Source organism: Eptesicus fuscus, chromosome 12 (genome assembly GCF_027574615.1).
Source record: "Eptesicus fuscus isolate TK198812 chromosome 12, DD_ASM_mEF_20220401, whole genome shotgun sequence".
Classification (NCBI taxonomy): domain Eukaryota; kingdom Metazoa; phylum Chordata; class Mammalia; order Chiroptera; family Vespertilionidae; genus Eptesicus; species Eptesicus fuscus.
The window spans coordinates 4,999,805-5,017,820 of NC_072484.1; the positions used below are offsets into that span (position 1 = coordinate 4,999,805).

General features: G+C 55.6%; 1 protein-coding gene and 1 long non-coding RNA gene across 2 annotated transcripts; one reads left to right on the top strand and one right to left on the bottom strand.

The window, feature by feature from the left end:
- Positions 1-1,419: 1,419 nt before the first annotated feature.
- On the bottom strand, positions 1,420-6,880 carry PCK1 (phosphoenolpyruvate carboxykinase 1). Its single transcript, XM_008141205.3, has 10 exons — positions 6,803-6,880; positions 6,365-6,629; positions 5,701-5,882; positions 5,121-5,324; positions 4,810-4,997; positions 4,300-4,462; positions 3,682-3,906; positions 3,459-3,590; positions 2,995-3,090; positions 1,420-2,444 (listed from the first exon to the last, which is right to left on the bottom strand). Exons 2-10 carry the CDS (start codon positions 6,586-6,588, stop codon positions 1,990-1,992), a joined length of 1,869 nt encoding a protein of 622 aa, XP_008139427.2. The 5' UTR covers positions 6,589-6,629; positions 6,803-6,880; the 3' UTR covers positions 1,420-1,989.
- Positions 6,881-10,481: 3,601 nt separating this feature from the next.
- LOC129150962 (uncharacterized) lies at positions 10,482-18,016 on the top strand. The gene is made up of 3 exons (XR_008557754.1): positions 10,482-10,687; positions 11,429-11,698; positions 17,865-18,016. It is a non-coding gene; the product is annotated as an uncharacterized LOC129150962 (long non-coding RNA).

Consider the following 18,016-nt stretch of genomic DNA (forward strand, 5'->3'; position numbering starts at 1 on the left):
GAAACTGAGTCAGGGGCCAGTCAGTGGCAAGTGTTGGGTCCTTTTGGTCCTTTGAAAACTCTTTTCTGTTTAAGGCACCTCCTCTAGGCTGTCCTCCAGGCTTTCATGGCCTGGTGGCAACATGGTCATACAAAAGCCTGCTGGGTGAGTGGGTGATGCTGGGTGGGAGCCTAAGGAAGCCCAAGATGGCCAGCTTTGCCTGCAAAGGGACAAAACCTGCTGAGGGCCTAGATTAGGACACGGGCCCGGGGCGTGCATTTCAACAATGGTGCCCAAACTCTGTCCTGGAAGCCCCTCTCGGGAGTCCAAGGAACTATGGCCTGGTCCCCACTCGCCCCTGTCGCCAGGTGGGCTGCCTTGGGTTTTGTTTCCTTGGACCTTCGGTTTCTGACCAAGAGCACATGTGAAAACAGGCTTGCAGAGACAAGTAGAATCATTTGAAAGCCACTGACTTGAATTAATACCTTTTCATTCTATTCAGTGTGGTCCCCACACCCCCCAGTGGTCTTGGTATTAGAACTGACACTGTCAGGAGAGCTGGGTCTGCTCTCAGCTCCTTTAGGGAAAGAAAACTCTGCTTGCTGTTTCCCAGCCCCAGGGGGCACTCCTGGCCTCAGCTTCCCATCTATAAATCGGGGCGATCTCGGCTGCACCGTCCACTGGAGCCGCTGCCAGGTGCAAGGCAGTTTGGGGGGATGAGCAAGTGTGTGAAAGGAAAGCATGGTGTGAGTAACCAGGCAGGAACGAAGCCGCCCGAACTGTGGGGCCCAGGAAGGAAACAACCAGAGGAAGTCATGTTCCAGGCCACGTCCACGGCTGGTCTGGATTGCTCCCCAGCACCCAGCAAACTGGGAGCAGAGGGCAGGGGCGTGAGGCCGACAGGGGGCAGCACTGCACGCCCACTGCTGATGCCGTGCTCGGTGTGCCCAGGGCTCAAGGCAATGCTTGTGCCACGAAGACACCCTTGGCTGCTCCTGCCGAGGGATCCTTGCCTCTCTCCTCTCCTTCCCTGGGCATGACATTGAGAAAAGCCCCATTCAGAAGAGAGTTTATTTCACAAGCCTGTGAAACTGGCTCCGGTATCATTCTCATGGAAGGCCAAGCCCCCAGACCCACGTTTTTGTCAAAAAGCACATTTTAAATGCTCCTGTTCCAGGTATATGAGACCCACCTCTACAGGCTTATGGAAGTGCTACAGGGCACTAACTAGTGGCTTCAGACACTGCCCAGTGGTTGATTCAGAAAGCCCCCAGCATGGTGCCCTGTCCCTTCTGGGTGACATTCTCTGCTCCCTCCATCCCCATCACCCCTCTTTATGGGGGATCCGGACGTCCCACGTGCTTTGGAGGGGATTTGAGATTCGAGTCCTCTCTCCTTGGTGGCTCAAATTTTTAAAAACCAAGCAGACAAATCCACCTTTCTATAAAAGTTTATTTTGTAATTTTCCAAGACGTGTTCAGAGAAAAGGTGAAATTATGCAAAGGTAAGGAACAACTGTATATAAAAATAATTTAAACACACATATTAATAATAAAGCAACATTTCTTTCTAGCAACAACTAGTAGGTAATCTTGCCCAAGATTTTTCCGAAGGTATTAAATACGTTTTAGATAACAGTACATAAACACACACGCACGAGCACACCACACACACACACATATATACAGCTCAAGTATTGTTCTCTGTGCATTCCTGCTAACTGATAGCTACAGTGACAATGACTAAATGCCTGAGTGTCCTGAAGATTGAGCAAATGTGCACGGAATCGTGAATTTGGGAGACGTGCTAAGATTTCCCTCCCCAATCTCGTTAGTTACTAGCCGGTACCCTGTGGTCGTATCTGAACAATTAAAGTGTGTCTGTCGGAAAGGCTCAGGGGTGTGGTCACTGTGGGTGGCAGGCGGCAGCGGGTTGGGAAGCCCGGCGCTCTTGCTCCCAGCACACCTCGCGGACTGGGAGTGGGTGTGAAGGGTGCGGCCCCGGCTCTCCTTACATCTGGCTGACTCTCTGCTTCAGAGCCAGGACCTCCCTCTGGATTTCGTAGGGGAGGTCGGCGTTCACCTGCTCCTCGAGGTAGGCCTGAATGTCCTCCACCTCCTTCTCCCAGAACTCCCGGGAGATGTCGAAGAGCTCCTTCGTGTTGATGTCCCCCAGGCCTCTCAGATTCAGGGCCTCCTCCGTGGGGATGTAGCCGATGGCCGTGAGCTTGGCGCCGCCTTTCCCGTCGATCCGGTTGAACATCCACTCCAGCACCCGGGAGTTCTCTCCGAACCCGGGCCAGAGGAACTTGCCGTCCTTGTCCTTCCGGAACCAGTTGACGTGGAAGATCTTGGGCAGCTTGGCTGCGGGGCGCTGGGCCATGCTGAGCCAGTGGGCCAGGTACTGGCCAAAGTTGTAGCCAAAGAAGGGCCGCATGGCAAAGGGGTCGTGCATGATGACTTTGCCTGTTAACACACAAGGGCCCTGTCCGTCAGTGAGGCCCGCATAGGACAGTGCTGATTGCTGACATCGGCATGCTCGGCTCCTCTCTCCACACGGAGAGAGACAGAGAGACACAGACACAGAGGCAGACAGAGACAGGAGAGACAGACAGAGAGACAGACAGAAACAGGAGAGACACAGAGACATAAAGAAACACAGAAACAGGAGAGAGAGACAAGAAGAGAGACACAGAGGCAGACAGAGACAGACACAGAGGCAGACAGAGACAGGAGAGACAGACAGACAGAGAGACAGACAGAAACAGGAGAGATACAGAGACATAAAGAAACACAGAGACAGGAGAGAGAGACAAGAAGAGAGACACAGAGGCAGACAGAGACAGACAGAGTCAGGAGAGACACAGAGACATAGAAACAAAGACAGGAGAGAGAGAGAGACATAGAGACATAGAGGAACACAGAGACAGGAGAGAGAGACAGGAAGAGAGTCACAGAGCCGGGAGAGAGCGCACCATCCCAGTCCCCGTGGCTGCAGATTTGGAGTTGGGTTTACCTTTGTGCTCGGCGGCCGCTGTGGCCTCGGACCTCATGGCCGCCCCCACAAACACTCCATGCTGCCAGCTGAGAGCTTCATAGACCAGAGGGACACCTGTAGCAGGAAAGGAAAGATGTCCCTTCAACGCTCTGACACTCAGACCCTTCGGCCGGCACTGTCATCTCACAAATGAAAGAAGGCAGAGCAGCACCTTCCTTATTCCGCTGACGGTGCCCCCAGAGCCAGAGGGCAGCATCGGCCGCAGTGCCTCCACCGAGGCCCGCAGCCAAAGGAAAACGGATAAAGCTCCAACAGGTCGGGGGCCCAGAAAGGCTCTCGTGGCCAGAGGGGCTTCTACCTTCGGGCTTGCCAGTCATCCCGGATGCTGGGAAAGGAAGCTGGCCTCGCGGGCACCCTCTGACACGGTCATAGGAAAGGAGCGATTTCACAGACCCGCCCCGCCGGGGTGCAGGGAGCCTCACCAGCAGGCCGGCGCCCTCCGAAGATGATGCCCTCGATGGGCACGCCCTCCGGAGCCTCCCAGGCAGGGTCGATGATGGGGCACTGGCTGGCGGGGGTGCAGAACCGCGAGTTGGGGTGGGCACAAGGTTCCCCTACAGCAGGCAGAGAGGAGAGGCCCCTGAGTGTCCAGCCCAAACACGGAGCACCCGGGGTTGGGGGCAGCGGGCCCTCCGGGGGACTCACCGTCCTCAGGAGTCCAGTCCTTGTTCTTCCACGAGGTGACCTTGACCCCAGCGGCCAGCGGCTGGTCGATGCCCTCCCAGTAGACGCCGCCGTCGCTGGTCTCGGCCACGTTGGTGAAGATGGTGTTCCTCTGGATGGTCTTGATGGCGTTGGGGTTGGTCTTCACAGAGGTTCCGGGAGCAACACCAAAAAATCCATTTTCTGGGTTGATGGCCCTTAAGTTACCTGGAGAGTTTTAAACCCGAGACGTCAAAGTGAGCGCCACGCAAAGCATACCTGTGCTCTGAGACCTTGCCAGGCTCGTTTCTGCACCAAATTCTCAACTCTTTTTCCCCTCCTCCTTCGACTGTATTTCTCTTTTCTCACCCAAGCTGCTCCTCGGTTTTCCATCAGAACTATTTTAACATATGTACCCTATAAACAAACAGCCACATCGGGTCCCGTTTCAACCCAGATTTGATAGTAAGTGAAAGACTGCTTGTAGAGAATACATATTTCTAAGCCTTTGCAAGATCTGAAATCACTAAATTAAAAATCCGGACAGCGTGGACTCAGGGGCCCTTGGCGTGTTTTAAAGGCAGAAGTCCACTGTGAGCAACAGGCGGGCCCGAGAGTCACCTTGCTGGTCGAACTTCATCCAGGCGATGTCGTCGCCCACACACTCGATCTTCCAGCCCGGGAGGCTGGGGTTCATCATGGCCAGGTTGGTCTTCCCGCAGGCGCTGGGGAACGCGGCCGCGAAGTACTTCTTCTGGCCCTGGGGGCTGGTGATGCCCAGGATCTGCAGAGACAACATTCCTCCTGACGCCCTTCCTTCCTTTGCTTCCCAGCCCGTACTTCAGCCTCGGGGTGTGCCTAGAAGCCCCCAAAGGGTGGGTCCCCAACTTCTATTTCTTCAGGTTTTCAAAACAAATATTTTGAATAATGGCGTCTACGGGCCTGGTTGTGTTTGACGTCCTTCAAAAGGAGCAGCCGCGAGTCATTCATAACTATTGATGGCATTTCCGCATCTGTCTGGCCTGGGTGTCCTGGCCTGGCCTGATGGGCCCTGGAAGGCCATCTGTATTGGCCAGCACCCGCCCCTGAGCCTGCCCCGACCCTGCTCGCTCAGAACTCCCTGCATCTTACCAGCATGTGCTCGGCCAGCCACCCCTCCTCCTTGGCCAGCCGGCTGGCCATCCTGAGGGCGAAGCACTTCTTCCCCAGCAGCGAGTTGCCGCCGTAGCCGCTCCCGAAGGAGATGATCTCCCTGCGGTCGGGCAGGTGGGCGATGAGCGTCTGCTCGGGGTTACAGGCCCAGTTGTTCACCAGCGGCTCTGCGGAGGACACGGCCGGTCAGCGGGGCCCCACCCGCCGCGGCCCCGGAGGACGCGCCTGGGGCTTAAGGCTAAGCTTACTTTTAGAAATTCTAGCTTTTGATTTTGAAACCATGTGCTTACTTTTTAAAGGCAAGGGGCACCCCACGGAATGGAGGCACTTGACGAATTCCCCGTCCCCCAGAGCTTCCAGGACGGGCGTCCCCATTCTCGTCATGATGCGCATGCTGGCCACCACGTAGGGCGAGTCCGTCAGCTCGATGCCGACCTTGGCCAGAGGCGAGCCCAGGGGCCCCATGCTGAAGGGGATGACGTACATGGTGCGACCTGCGGGCGGGGGGAGCCGTGAGAAAGGGCCTCGGACTCACTCTGGTTTCCTCCAATCACGTCACTCCCTGCCCGCCCCCGGCTCCCCAGTTCACGAGAGTCCACTGGGAAGTGGAGGGAATCCCAAAACAAAGGCGTTTTCATAAATGTGCAATTTGGTTTCCCCCATGCGTGGAAATCGTTTTCCTTTCCCAGGAGACAGTTTGTAAATCTAAAACTAAGATGTACATTTTCAATACGCTGCCAATTTCACGTATGGAATTTAAAGACCTCTGAGGCCACGGGAGTTTCCATTACGGTTAAGGTGACCGTTCGGACAGACATCATAATACAAGGCTTGCGGATACTTTGCCCGTCAAATAAATGCGTTATCTACCTTTCATGCACCCCGGAAACCGGGCGTTGAATGCTTTCTCAAAGTCCTCCTCCGACATCCAGCGACCCAGCTGGCTGAGGCCGCTTTTGGGGATGGGCACCGTATCTCTTTGCTCTCGGGTAATGATGACCGTCTTGCTTTCGATTCTGGCCACGTCCCTGGGGTCAGTGAGAGCCAACCAGCTGCAAAAATCAAAACCACACAGGTGAGGGGCGGAGGGGAAGTGCGGCTATTGTGACTGCGTCTGTGTGCGGGGTCCTCTCAGCCAAGCGTCATGTGGGAATGGACCCGTTGACTCATCCTCGTGTCCTCCCTGCACCTAGCAGGTGCCAAGCACTGGTGATGTTCTGCAGATGTGACAGCCACACCAGCTGGCAGAGTCAAGGAGCCATTTACTAGACTGTGAGCTAGTCTGGGAGGCCGGGGGCGGTCCGACTTCCGTTTTTATCCGGTGTCTAATTTGCAAAGAGCATTTGTTTGCATATGCTAACTCATTGAAGACTTGGGCACTACGAGTGTCATTAAGTTAAAGTCTATATGGTTCTGGCCTGGCCATTACATCGTTTTTCAAAGGCCTGCAACCCCCCCACCTCTCGATCTTCATCCACCACCAACACCACCTTTGGGGTTGGGGGGGGGGGTGCTGGGGCTGGGGTGCACTCACCAGTTGTCGTACTTCTTCAGCCTCTTGATGGTGCCCTGCTCCTCCATTTCGTGCAGCAGCTGCTGGTTCTCCTCCTCGGAGCCATTGCAGATGTGGATGCATTCGGGCTGGCACAGGCTGGCATTGGTCTCCACGAACTCGCGCACTGCCTGGGGCAGGCTGTCCAGGGTGCCCTGGACGACCTTGGCTGAGATGTTGAGGCCGTTGGGGAGCTGAGGAGGCATTTCTGCAGAGTCGTGCTGAGGGCCACGGACACTCAGGTTCCCTGAAATAGCAAGTGTGGGCTTCCTGAACATGAGCGAGCACCGACGCCCTCCAGCCCACGCCGGGGCTGTGTCCGGCTGCGCACCTGCAGACAGGCGTGGCTGTAAGGATAAGGAAGCGAGCTCGCGTTGCCGCGGTGGTTTTTAGCAGTGCAAGTTCAAAAGCCCGGCCTACCTTCCTTCTCTCTGGACGATCTCCACCAGAGCTCCAAGCCTTGCTTTAGGGCTCTTCCCGCTGGTGAGCCTGCTTTCCCGGTGGGAAGGCGGAGTTTGGTGTTCGGTGGCAGAAGCACCGGCTTTAAATGCCACGGAGAAGCAAGGTCCGCCCCTGGGCCCCACCCCGGAGGCTCGTCTCTGACGTCAGGGGCAGGCCTTTGGATCGGGGCCATGGTCAGCTTCGCTTTGGACCGGCTCCCCACGACCCACCCCAGGGAGATAATCATTGAACAGCCAGCCGCGGGGATGCCAGGAGGCCTCCGACCCCTCGCCAGCCCTTACACAACGTCTGATTGACTAAACTTTGGCCCAGTTCACTGCTGATGCAAAACACATGGCCCTTCGGTTGACAGGCGGGAGGGGCGGGCGCAGGCTGGCGGGAGCACCTCCTGGACGTCGAGTGTGCCCAGGGCACAAGCTGGCAGCACATTGTGTGTACCGGGCTGCCGGTTGGCAGGACATTGCGGTGGTAGGTGTCAGCCACCGTCAAAGCCCCGGGAAGGCCGTGCCCGATGCCAGCAAACGGGTGACTTGTTGGCAAAGGTCTGCTCTAACTGGGGGCTAATGACCCGATTGAGTGTTCACTATACCCCCAAATATAAGGGCAGGGATTGCTGCCTATTTTGCTCATTTTTGTGGGTACAGTTCCTGACGCACGGTGAGCACTGTCCTCGGGGCATTGCATCACGACCAGCCTCTGAGGCGGAGCCCATGAGCAACCCTATGTCCAGACAAGGAAACTGAGGCACAGGGAGGCAGAGCGCCACTCCCAGCTCCCCGGCTGGTGGGCAGCAGAGGGAGAGCTAGAGGACAGGGAGGCTGGGCTCTGGAGTACTACCCCAAACGATCCCTGTGGGGTGCCCTTGCCTCTTCTGGAACCTTCCGTGTATCCTCCAAACAGCTCTGGGCTGGGTGCAGTTACTCCTGGAGTCAGCTCTCCCTTTTCCTTGCCCTGGCAAGTCCGAGCATCTAGGGAGGGGAGGGAGGGGCGGGAGTGGGGGTCTTGGCGGTTTTGCTAGATTACCCTTGAGCAATGAGACCTTTATAACAGCTCTTCAGAAAAATGTGCTTTGCAAGCCGTCGGAGCTTCAGTCCAATTTAATGGACCATGGAGCGGTTGCTGGTGTTTCGAGAGCACTGGGTGAGAAGTCAGGAGAGGGGGCCAGGCCCCGACTCCCCACAGCCAACCCCAAGGCTCAGGGGAGCCCCCTCCCTCCAATGAGGTCGGGTAGGGACACCTGCCTCCCCAGGGAGCGTGTGCTGAGACAGTCCCGTGACGTGACTGTAGGAGCTGTGGCAGGTAGAAGGCCCCGGCATGGCTGTCTCAGGCCCGGAGTGTTGAGTGGCCTGTCCGCGGGGTTCCCTCCTCACTGCAGCTCGGGCCACACTCTCCGCCAGCCACCAAACTGTCCACCGCTGCTGTTTCATTTACTTAGGCTTTTACTCGACCAATCGAATCTTTAGTATAAATGCAATGTGAGCTGTTTAGTTTAGTTTTATATTATTTCCCGTTTCGGTCACTGGAATTCATTATCTGTGGCATTGCCAGCCACATACAAGTCTGTGTCCTGTCTAAATGCCACCATGGTGTGATAGTGCTCCTGGCTGAGGGACTTTCCACATGTGACATCCGTGAAATTCCCAGCCCAATGCAGGACCACAGAGACACAACACACGCATCTGCAGTTCATCTCACCAAATGGGTAGGGATGCCCGTGTGGCTGTAATAGGTTTGATTCCCTCCAGAAGCACATAGATTGAAAACAAAACTGTGAAACCATTTGCTGTTCTAAACACCACTCATAAATTCCAGGTGTTGATGTCCCGAGTCCTCCTCGAGAGAAACCAGCAAGTTCAATTAAAATGTGGGAGCGGTGAGTCACCACCGCCCTGCCTCTAATCTTTTCATTGCCGCGCTGGACGGAGCAAAGGCGGCCTGGGAACACGGGCGGGGCTGCTGAGGCTTAAAAGGTGTGAGCCGGTGAGCCAGGGGGCGGGGAACGCGGTGATCCCGGTGAGCAATGAGAGCAGGGGTCTCACCCAGGGCTCTCCGGAAGTTTGATTGTGCCGTACGTGGGCGTTTCTTAGCGACCTGGTGGCCAATAAAAAAGCAGAAATTCACAGATGGTGCACAGGTGGCCCAAAGACCATCGACACCAGCGCTTGGAGCCCCTGTAGGGCCAAGATGGGTGGTTTCCATCCTGTGCTTGAGGGAATGGGGGAGCCCACAGGGCGGGGTCCACGGAGGCCCCTCATAGAGGAGGGGAGAAGGCCCAGCGAGATGAGCTCACAGACTGGCCCGCCTGTGGTATGTACTAGGCTTCCACGTTGGATCTTTGCTTGAAATAGGAATCTCACCGCCTAAAACATTGGACATCCGCATTCTCTCACAGGGGAGGTGGGCAGCTGGGACCCGGCAGGGCAACTGGACCATTTCCCACGCCAAGGCTCTGAACGGAAAGAGCGTGACCTCCCCACTTCACTCCCCTCACCGATGGGGGTGACGGGATAGGCTCATCCCACCCGGGGGGCAACCACAAAAATGCCCTCGGCTCAGGAATCTGAATTCCTCGAAAAGCATGGCCCTTTTCCGGTAAAGACAGGTGGGACCGTGGTTTCCCTGAGGTGACAAGGAACGAGCAATGTCAACCCCACGTCTTGTCCCGGAGCCAGAGTCTGTGCCCCGTCTCCGCTGCCAGGGAGGCCGCTCGGTGGGCACGCGGCTGGCCCCGCCGTGGAAATGCCCAGCGCTGGGGAGCTGCCCACGAGCAGCCCAGGAGTCATCTGCCCCCAGCAGCCCCGGTCGTCCCTCCCACTGTGTTTGTTAGGGACAAATATTTAGATGTTCCACATTTATGGGGTAATCTTCGCGTCTTTGCGGTCTGGAGGGTATTTTTAAGAGCTGAATGAGCCAATTTCCTCATTTGGAGCCACAGAATTATATAATTGAAAGGGTCCTTAAAAGATTATGTTAATCCAGTTTAACAGGTAGGGGGTCTCCTTGGGGGTGATAAAATGTTCTGGAACTAGATAGAGGTGGCGGCGGCATAATTGTGAATGTACTAAATGCCACTGAATTGTACACTGTAAAATGGTTCCTTTTATGTTATGTGAACTTCACCGCAATTAAAAAAGAAAAAAGGTTATGTAGTCCAGTCTGTTCCTTTGAAGACGAGGGAACAATGGCCCAGGGTGGGGGCCGCCCTCCAGGAGGCAGGCTGGTCTCCGGCACCCTGCAAGCACCCACCAGCACCCCAACTCGACCTCATCCTTCCCACTGCTCCCGATGGCCGCCTAAGGTCTTAAGACACTCATCCTCGGAAGGCAGAGAGGACGGTTGTATCATGAGGGAATCTCCCCAGGGAGGGTCGTGATTGTGTTTACAGTCCTTCCACGATGAAGAAATAAAATGAACCCAGAGGCACACCACTTGGCTTGGTGTGTGCTGATACAGCGCGGTTTCTGCCGCAGAGATGTGCACAGAAATCACGTTAAATGAATGCGGACCGCCGGGTGTTAGACCCTTTTCCCAGGCTGTTACAATCATTAGCGACCCATGGAAATAGGGAATCCATAAAATCATCTTTATTTTCTTCGGCTATTTCTCTGTCAGGTTTACGGAGAGACATGAAGGAGCTGTGGCCATGCAGAAAGGACTCACGTGTGGGAGCTGAACGTGGCACGTCACATCCATCCCGTGAATGGCTGCGCCCTTCAGAGGGTGGTGCCACCGCCAGGGGATGCTGACACGGGTCAGTGGAGGGAGAGCCACCCACCGTCAGGACAGGCCGACGGCTGACCCGCTCCTGTTCCGTGCCTGGCCTTGCTCCTCTTTGGCCTTGAGGTAATGACACCCCTTGTCGTCTGAGCCGTTTTGAGCCGGGCGGCCCATTGTTTGCAGCCAAAGCATCTGAGATTGCATTCCACACCCCGTCCACCCAGAACCCGGACTCAGGGGCCGTGGTGGCTCCAGTCCAGCTCCCCAGCAGCTGTGCAGAGCGGGGTGGATGAGACGCCCGCCGAGGCCCTTCCCTCCCTGGAGTCCTGCCGGGTTTGGTTTTCGTCTGTTTCCCTCTTGCCCGCTCTGGAAGACCGGCGACAGCGTTTGCTGAGCCTCTCTTCTTGCTGGAGGCTGCAAGGCCGTGGTTCCCATGCGACTCTGCATGTTAAAGAGGAGGTGACAGGTGCACAACTGCCCTGGGGGGACAGGGACGGACAGCACGTCAGGGTAAGACAATACAAAAGTAAAAACTCCGATTTGCCCTAATTTTGTACAACCCTGCCTCGGTTTCTCTCCTTCAGGCTGATGTTGTAGGCAGAGCATACCCAGATTTTAGCCCAAAGCACCAGTGTTCCACGCCCCATTATTCGCTGTGACGTTTAGTGCCGAGGGCACTGGCTGTGGGGTGGGACTCCGCGTGGCTCTGGAATGCTGTGCCATGCGCATTCTCACACATTCTCTGGAATGGCCGACGTCAGAGCGGGCAGAGGGACAGAGAGTCCTGCCCGGCCCTGAGTGCCCGGAGGGGTCCCTATGGCCTCCGTTTCCTCATCTCTAAACTGAGACAGCCCTTCTGACTCACAGGGCCCCTGCTTCCAGGTGCTCGGGAGCGAGCAAGTCCCTTTTCGGAGAGAGTGTGCGGCAAACAGGGTGAGAAGAAATGTGCCACCGAATTCCATTCCAAACGCACACACGGAGCAAAGCCCACAGGCTAGCGCGGGGCAGAGACCCAATGGAACAGGCCCCACAAAACAGCGCGGAAATGGATCCACTTTGCGGCAGTGACGCAGTTAATCCTCTTGGAAGCCACAGTCATGGCCCAGAACCGAATGCCACCCTCCCTCTCGCTCCCTGGTAACAGCAAATCCCCCCTCCCGCTAAGGTTAGGGCTCAGAACAAACAAGTCTTTTCTGATCTGTGCTGGGGATAATTCCCAAACTCTAAATCTAACGCACTCTCAGCTCCTCTCCCAACAGGAGAGACTCACAGCCCCGAGACTTGAGGACACATCCCCGGGGTGGGGGGTGCAGCCAGCACACCTCCTCGGCGGCCGGGGCTCCTAACTTAGCTTTGGACCCTGAAATATTTCCAAGTGGGAGTGTGGTGGGAACTGAGCCCCTCGGGACCGATGTTCTAAAACTCTGGTAGAGAAGCCACGCCCGCCTCCACGCACCTAGAAGACCCTGCGTGTGAGCGAGGGCCGAGTCTGGTGGAAAGGCGGCCAGCTTGTGAGCCCTTTGCCAAACCAACCCGCACTGCTTCGAAGAGGCAACCAAGTAAGATAACGGTCAAAGGGGAAAGAAACATTCATTTTGGGTGTTTGGGGTATTTAAGAAAAAGGGAAAGTGTTGAGGGGTGAGCACCGGGCTGCAGGTCCAGAGAAGCACAGCCAGCCGGGTGGGAGGGCGGTCATGTCGTGCAGCTGCCATTTCAGCAGGAAAATGGGAAGCAGGGGCTGGGGTCCGCTGCACCCTCAGGGGCAATGGGCTCTGATTCTTTTGTTTTCAACCAGACTGAGCTCTGTCCTGTGGTTATTCAGCCAAAAGCCGCGGAGGTTATGTAAGTCTCCTTCCCCCGCCTGCAGTAAGGAAACCGTGATGTAACCGGCCCCTTTCCCACCCTCCTGCGCCGGCCAGCGCTCACGCAGCCAGGACCGGCAGGGTCTAGGGCTCGGGCATCTGGCTCAGGGCGGCCTCAGCTCCCAACCCCGCGGGCTCTCTCCCCGAGCAGCCGGGCCAGCTGCTCCAGGGTTGAAAAGTGGTGGGAGGTCTGGGCTTTCAGACACCAACTTCTGGACAGAGGTGAGCCAACCTCACGCAGCATTTGATCCTATTTGGCCACCAAGGTCATCAGAAACAGGAATGGCTCAACATTTCCACCCGCAGGTGGGGCCCTGGCGTCCCGGGGAGGCCGTGTACTCTGGAAGCATGAACATGAAGGCAGACACTTCCATCCCTACCTTGACCATGGCCTTCATCAAGTCACACCCTCCGCGGTTTCCTGTCTGTTCACTGAACATCATTCCCATACCTGCTTCGTAGGGCAGTATGAGAGGATCGGACTTGGCACCCCAAATAAGCGCCTGGGAACAGTCCTGGCACAATGGAGCGAGTGCCCCTAAACGCGGAAGGAAAAGCATTGTTCTTTATGGCGCACATTCTTCAATTCGTGTAGCCATTGGCTCCTGGGGAGTTCGAGGCACAGGAGGGAGGGGACAAAAAAGCAAAGGCCAAGTCCCCGACCTTCAGGAGTCCATTTCTTCGCTCCTCTCAGCATCCTCCGTACCTCAGTGCCCGACACATAGTAGGTGCTCAGCAAATGTCCACTAAACAAACCCCGGTGGAAAGACCAGTTCCGCACACGGGAGCAGAGCCGTACCGGCCACCGTGCCTAGCACCGAGCGCATGTGCAGGCCATAAATTCACCCCAGAAATGTCCCCACCCCCGGAGTCACGCAGTATCACTGCGGGTTTTCTTAAGCTTTCCCACATGCTTCCCTCTCCACTCCTCTCTCAGCTCCTTGATTCGGATTCCTGCTACTAAGGGCGAGGCATAACCGGCGCATTGCTCTCTCCTGGCGTTGCTGCTCCCCTCGCTTCCCCGGCCCCGGGCCCCGAGCACGTACTGCCCGCATCAGATGGAAGGCACCCGAGCGGGCATTGTCCGAGCTGCGCCGTTTACTTGTCCAAAGTCCCACCATGTGTTCTCATTATTTTGTGCATCAAGAGCCACAAGACATCCACACAGTCCACCAAATAGGGGCCCGGAGCAGCCTGAGCCACGTGAACACCCGAGTTGTGCCACACGGGCTCCTGTTAACACGGGAGAGCCTTGTGCATGTCATGAGCACCTCGGAGGGGCGCGTGGCGAGGGCCCTGGTGCGGGCGCAAAGCCCTTTGAGCAGCCTTGACTCTGTTTTTCTCCGGCAAATCCCAGGTGTCCTTTATGTAAAATGAAAATTCGCAACCTCCATTTGCCGAGACGGAGAGAGAAATTAAGTCATTGCATTCAGTAGGCGGCCACACATAAAGGAGCTCGTGTGAACTACTGACGCTGAATTCTTTGGGAAAGAAAATCTTCTGGCACTTCCTTTGTTGCACTTTGAACAATGGAAGGCGATGCTCGTGGATGTCTTCTTGTGAGCTGTCCCGTTATTTAAAGGAGTGCTTCCCTGACATGATTTCCCGAGGAGCATGCTCCGTGAGTCCGGAGGCGGGTGTTTTGATGGGCACCGTTCGGGCTTTTCAAAATAAAGATTTGAGCATGTTTAATGCTGGAGCCACTTGCCACCATTCAACACAGAGAGTTCAAATGCTCTCGGGTACTTTGGAGAACAGCGAGAAAGTTCTGTGCTTCGCTACAAACAGAGGAACGCTCCACAAGTGACATTTGAAAGGCACTGAGGTTGGATAATAACTGCTCAGAATAGACTTCGAAACACTTCGCTCTTCATTGTTCTTTATGGATCTAATTATCCCAGGCATTGTCATGTCAAAAAAAAGTTTCATGTGACATGTTGTTCCTTTAATAAGAAAAAGTCCAAGTCAGAGATGAAGTCTAACTTTCCAAGGGAAATCGAGGCCTGAACAGGTTTGCATGGACATGGGGACTTGATTACCTCTGGCTTTTTTTTTTTTAACAAAAAAAAAGTCTTTATTTGTTGCTGCCTTGCTCACTGCTGCTTCATTCCACTTTCTGCAGTGCCTGGGACACTTATTAACAGGTATCTGGGTGCAATCCACAGAGCGGACTCTGGGCCAATGTTCGGAGGGGAGACCGGTGGGGGAAGGCACATGGGCAGCCAGAAGAATCCTGAACATCCTGTTGTTTTGTAACTGTCCATCTGCTGACTCCGCCCTGGGGATCAGGTTGCGGTCAGCCCTAGGGAGTTCCAAGGAGCTCCTCAGAACTTCATGCTCAGCTTCCCTTTGTGAGTTAAACTCAGTCACACCCTTGAGCCACCTTCATTTGTACCACAGGGCCTTTGCACCTGCTCCACTGTCTGCCTGCAGTGCTCCTCCTGGTCTGTGCGTGGCTGGGCCGTCTTGTCTTTCAGGGCTCAGCATTTCCTGGCACCCACCCACCCACCCACGGCCACCACTGTGTTTTCTTCTTGGTATTTATTACTGTATGTCATTAGTGTTTTCATTTGTCAGTGTGTTAAATCCCAGAATCCCTCTGTGTTGCAAAACACCTTGTCAGTCCTGGTCATGACTGACCCAGTCTTGACCATAGTGCTCAACACTACATGTGGCATAGCGAGTGAATTCAGTTTGTCTGACCAACCCCTTTGCTTGAATTCTCTGGTCTTGAGCACCGGGAAATTATGGTTTGGTTCCCAAAGGCTGAGTGATCCCGGCCCAGCCCTGGTTTCACTGCCGATCAGCACGTGGGCTTCCCAGCTCCAGACCTCAGCCTCGGGAGCTGGTGGAGAGGAGCCCCCCTCTGACAGCCATCGACCGCCAGGTTGCTCATAGCGTTGGGACCGAGGATGGAAGCTCGGAGTCACAACACTGGCTACGGAGGGCTCGGCCAGGAATAAGTGTTCCCCTTGGTGCATTGGGGGGACACCCCCGGGTGCATGCCCGGGCCTCAGACTCCTGCTACTGTTGTATCTCGTTCAGACTTCTAGCGGATCCCTGAGAGGGTCCAGGTTTTATTTGTATGGGATATGCTACCCTTCTCCTTCCCTGAGAGCCCAGAGCCTATTTGAACAACAATTCTTCTCTTAGAAAACAAAAACAGCCAAAACCGGTTTGGCTCAGTGGATAGAGCGTCGGCCTGTGGACTCAAGGGTCCCAGGTTCGATTCCGGTCAAGGGCATGTACCTTGGTTGCGGGCACATCCCCAGTAGGGGGTGTACAAGAGGCAGCTGATCGATGTTTCTCTCTCATCGATGTTTCTAGCTCTCTATCCCTCTCTCTTCCTCTCTGTAAAAAATCAATAAAATATATTTTTTTAAAAAGAAAACAAAACAAAAACAAGTGTCTTGCAGGAATAAATAACAACAGTACTACACTCCATGGGCTGTAGGTTAGCCAAGTGGCCAACACTCAGCTACACAGGCCCACATCGCTGAGAGCGTGGAGAACCGCACTTCCTGGAACACATTCTCCACCAGGGCAGGGCCCTCACCCCCACCTGCCACGGGGCAGCCTTTGGAAATGTGTGGAGCTTTGGGGGTGCTCTCAAACATAGGGAAGCCTGATGGCATGCAGTGGGTGGCAGCCAGGGAGGCTCCTCGACCTGCCCAGTGCGGGACAAGGCCACACGCCTGCCCTGCCCTGACGCCTTTGATTTGGGTGGAGGGCGCTCGGGAGAACCCTGCCCGCACGTGGAGGCACCTGTATCCACGCAGCACCCCGAGGACGCCGGGGCCTCCGTCGGGCAGGGCAGCTTGCTCCGCGCCCGTCTCTGAGAGCACCGCATCGCGCCATGACTCACCTGAGACTTAGCAGCGTGAAGCAGAGGTGCACTTTGAGTTAGTGATTCATTTATGGATTTGAAATTAGGCAATAATTTCCCCCGTGCTTGTTTATGTAACTGCCAGCGGAAACTCTTGTGAGCCAGGACGGAGAGAGTTGGGGGGAGCATGGAGTTCATCTCGTATCATAAGACAGCCAGCCACCATCCGCTCAATGTCAGTGAGTCCCTGCGCACGCTGCTTTCCGGGGACCCACTCCGGTGGTTATTAATTCATTTGTTAGTTTATTCATTAAACCGCTCCGGGTAATTACCATCTGAAGAGAGAGGCGGTGACAGAAACATAGGTTGGTTGCAGAAAGCCTATGGAGCCACTTTAGAGAATATTGAAAAGTTTTTTAATAGTGAAAATAGAAGAATGAAGGGGATAAGAGAGCCAAGTTTGGGGTGGTAAATTACGATATGCTAATAGATAAGGAATGCAATTACCTATTCCTCACGTTCAGTAAAATGCTTATTGTAATAGTATGGTATTAGAAAATTGATAGCGTTATTGTAAAATACTAGGGGATCCATCTTACCTTTTTTGCATTAAGGGCTAATAAAATTACACCCTGAAAACAAATTATGCCTTCTATTACCCTCGTGAACATGGGCTGGGGCTGGGCAGTCCCCTGGCGCTTCTCTGTCTGCTGTGTGTTTCCTTTAGGGGAGATCTGCCCACAACCCGTATTCCCCGGGCTTCCCTGACGTCCTGCGATGGGGGGCGAAGACGGTGCTGAGCCCGAGCTGGCCCTGCGCGGGGAAGGCTGTGTGTGCTGGCTGCGAAGCCGGCATCCATGTCAGAATCAACCTTCCTCCCTCCACTGGGTCATGACACTTGAGAACTGGAGAGAACCCTCTAGAAGGAGACTGAATCCCTCCTCCACCCCAGAGGCCGCGGTGGCCGAGCAGGCTTGCAGGACTGGGTGTGTGCTGGGGAGCACAGTTGAGGGAGGAGCCCCACTCTTGCTGGCCACCAGGCTGAGCTGCCCTGTGAGCCTGGAGCCCGCTTGAGCTGCAGGTGTTTGCCAGCCCCTCCTGGCTAGGCCCCACAGCTGTCTGCATGGGACAGGTTCTTCCTGCCTTTGTTCCCAGACACACTGAGGCACACTCAGGCATTGTTGATGGGGAGCCTAGTGAAACCAGCGCCGATAGAGAGAAGGAGAGGCAGCGGAATGCTGAAGACGGTGAATGTTCAGAGCGGCCCATCCTCTTCCTTCTTGGTGGCAGGACAAAGGACATCAGTGTCACCCAAGTCCAGGGGTCCCCGGAAACCCTTCCTGTGGCTGCGCCCCTCCAGCTGTCCCTGCGAGCGGCGCGGTTCACCAGGTTCACCACTTATACAGAGGCTTCAGGACTCCCGGGGAGGGAGACCCGGGAGGTCAGGAGCAGAGTCCTTGCTGTGAGTGCTCCAGCAGGCTGCCTCCGCGTCCCCTCTGACGGCAGAAGGCCATGTGGCCATCAGTGGTATCACCTGTGGCAGCCATGGCTGGATACACAGAGGCCTCCCCCGCGTAGCTATCCTCACTTTATCGTCTATTCCCTCTCTGAACAGGAAAGTCAAGGACATCCAGCAACACCCCAAACATCACCCGCCCTGCACTTCATCGACACCTGCACACGTCGGCAAGTCCCGACGGTGCCCCTGCTGAGTCAGAGCGGGCGCTCACGGGCCCTCCAGCGCCACTCACCACCCCCGGGGGCCAA

Excerpts from the sequence above, each read along its gene's own strand:
- PCK1 (XM_008141205.3), bottom strand. The coding sequence starts at position 6,588 with ATGCCTCCTCAGCTCCCCAACGGCCTCAACATCTCAGCCAAGGTCGTC. Across the intron at positions 5,883-6,364 it reads CTGAAGAAGTACGACAACTG|CTGGTTGGCTCTCACTGACC; the intron begins GTGAGTGCACCC and ends TGATTTTTGCAG. Across the intron at positions 4,463-4,809 it reads GGCTGGCCGAGCACATGCTG|ATCCTGGGCATCACCAGCCC; the intron begins GTAAGATGCAGG and ends TTGTCTCTGCAG.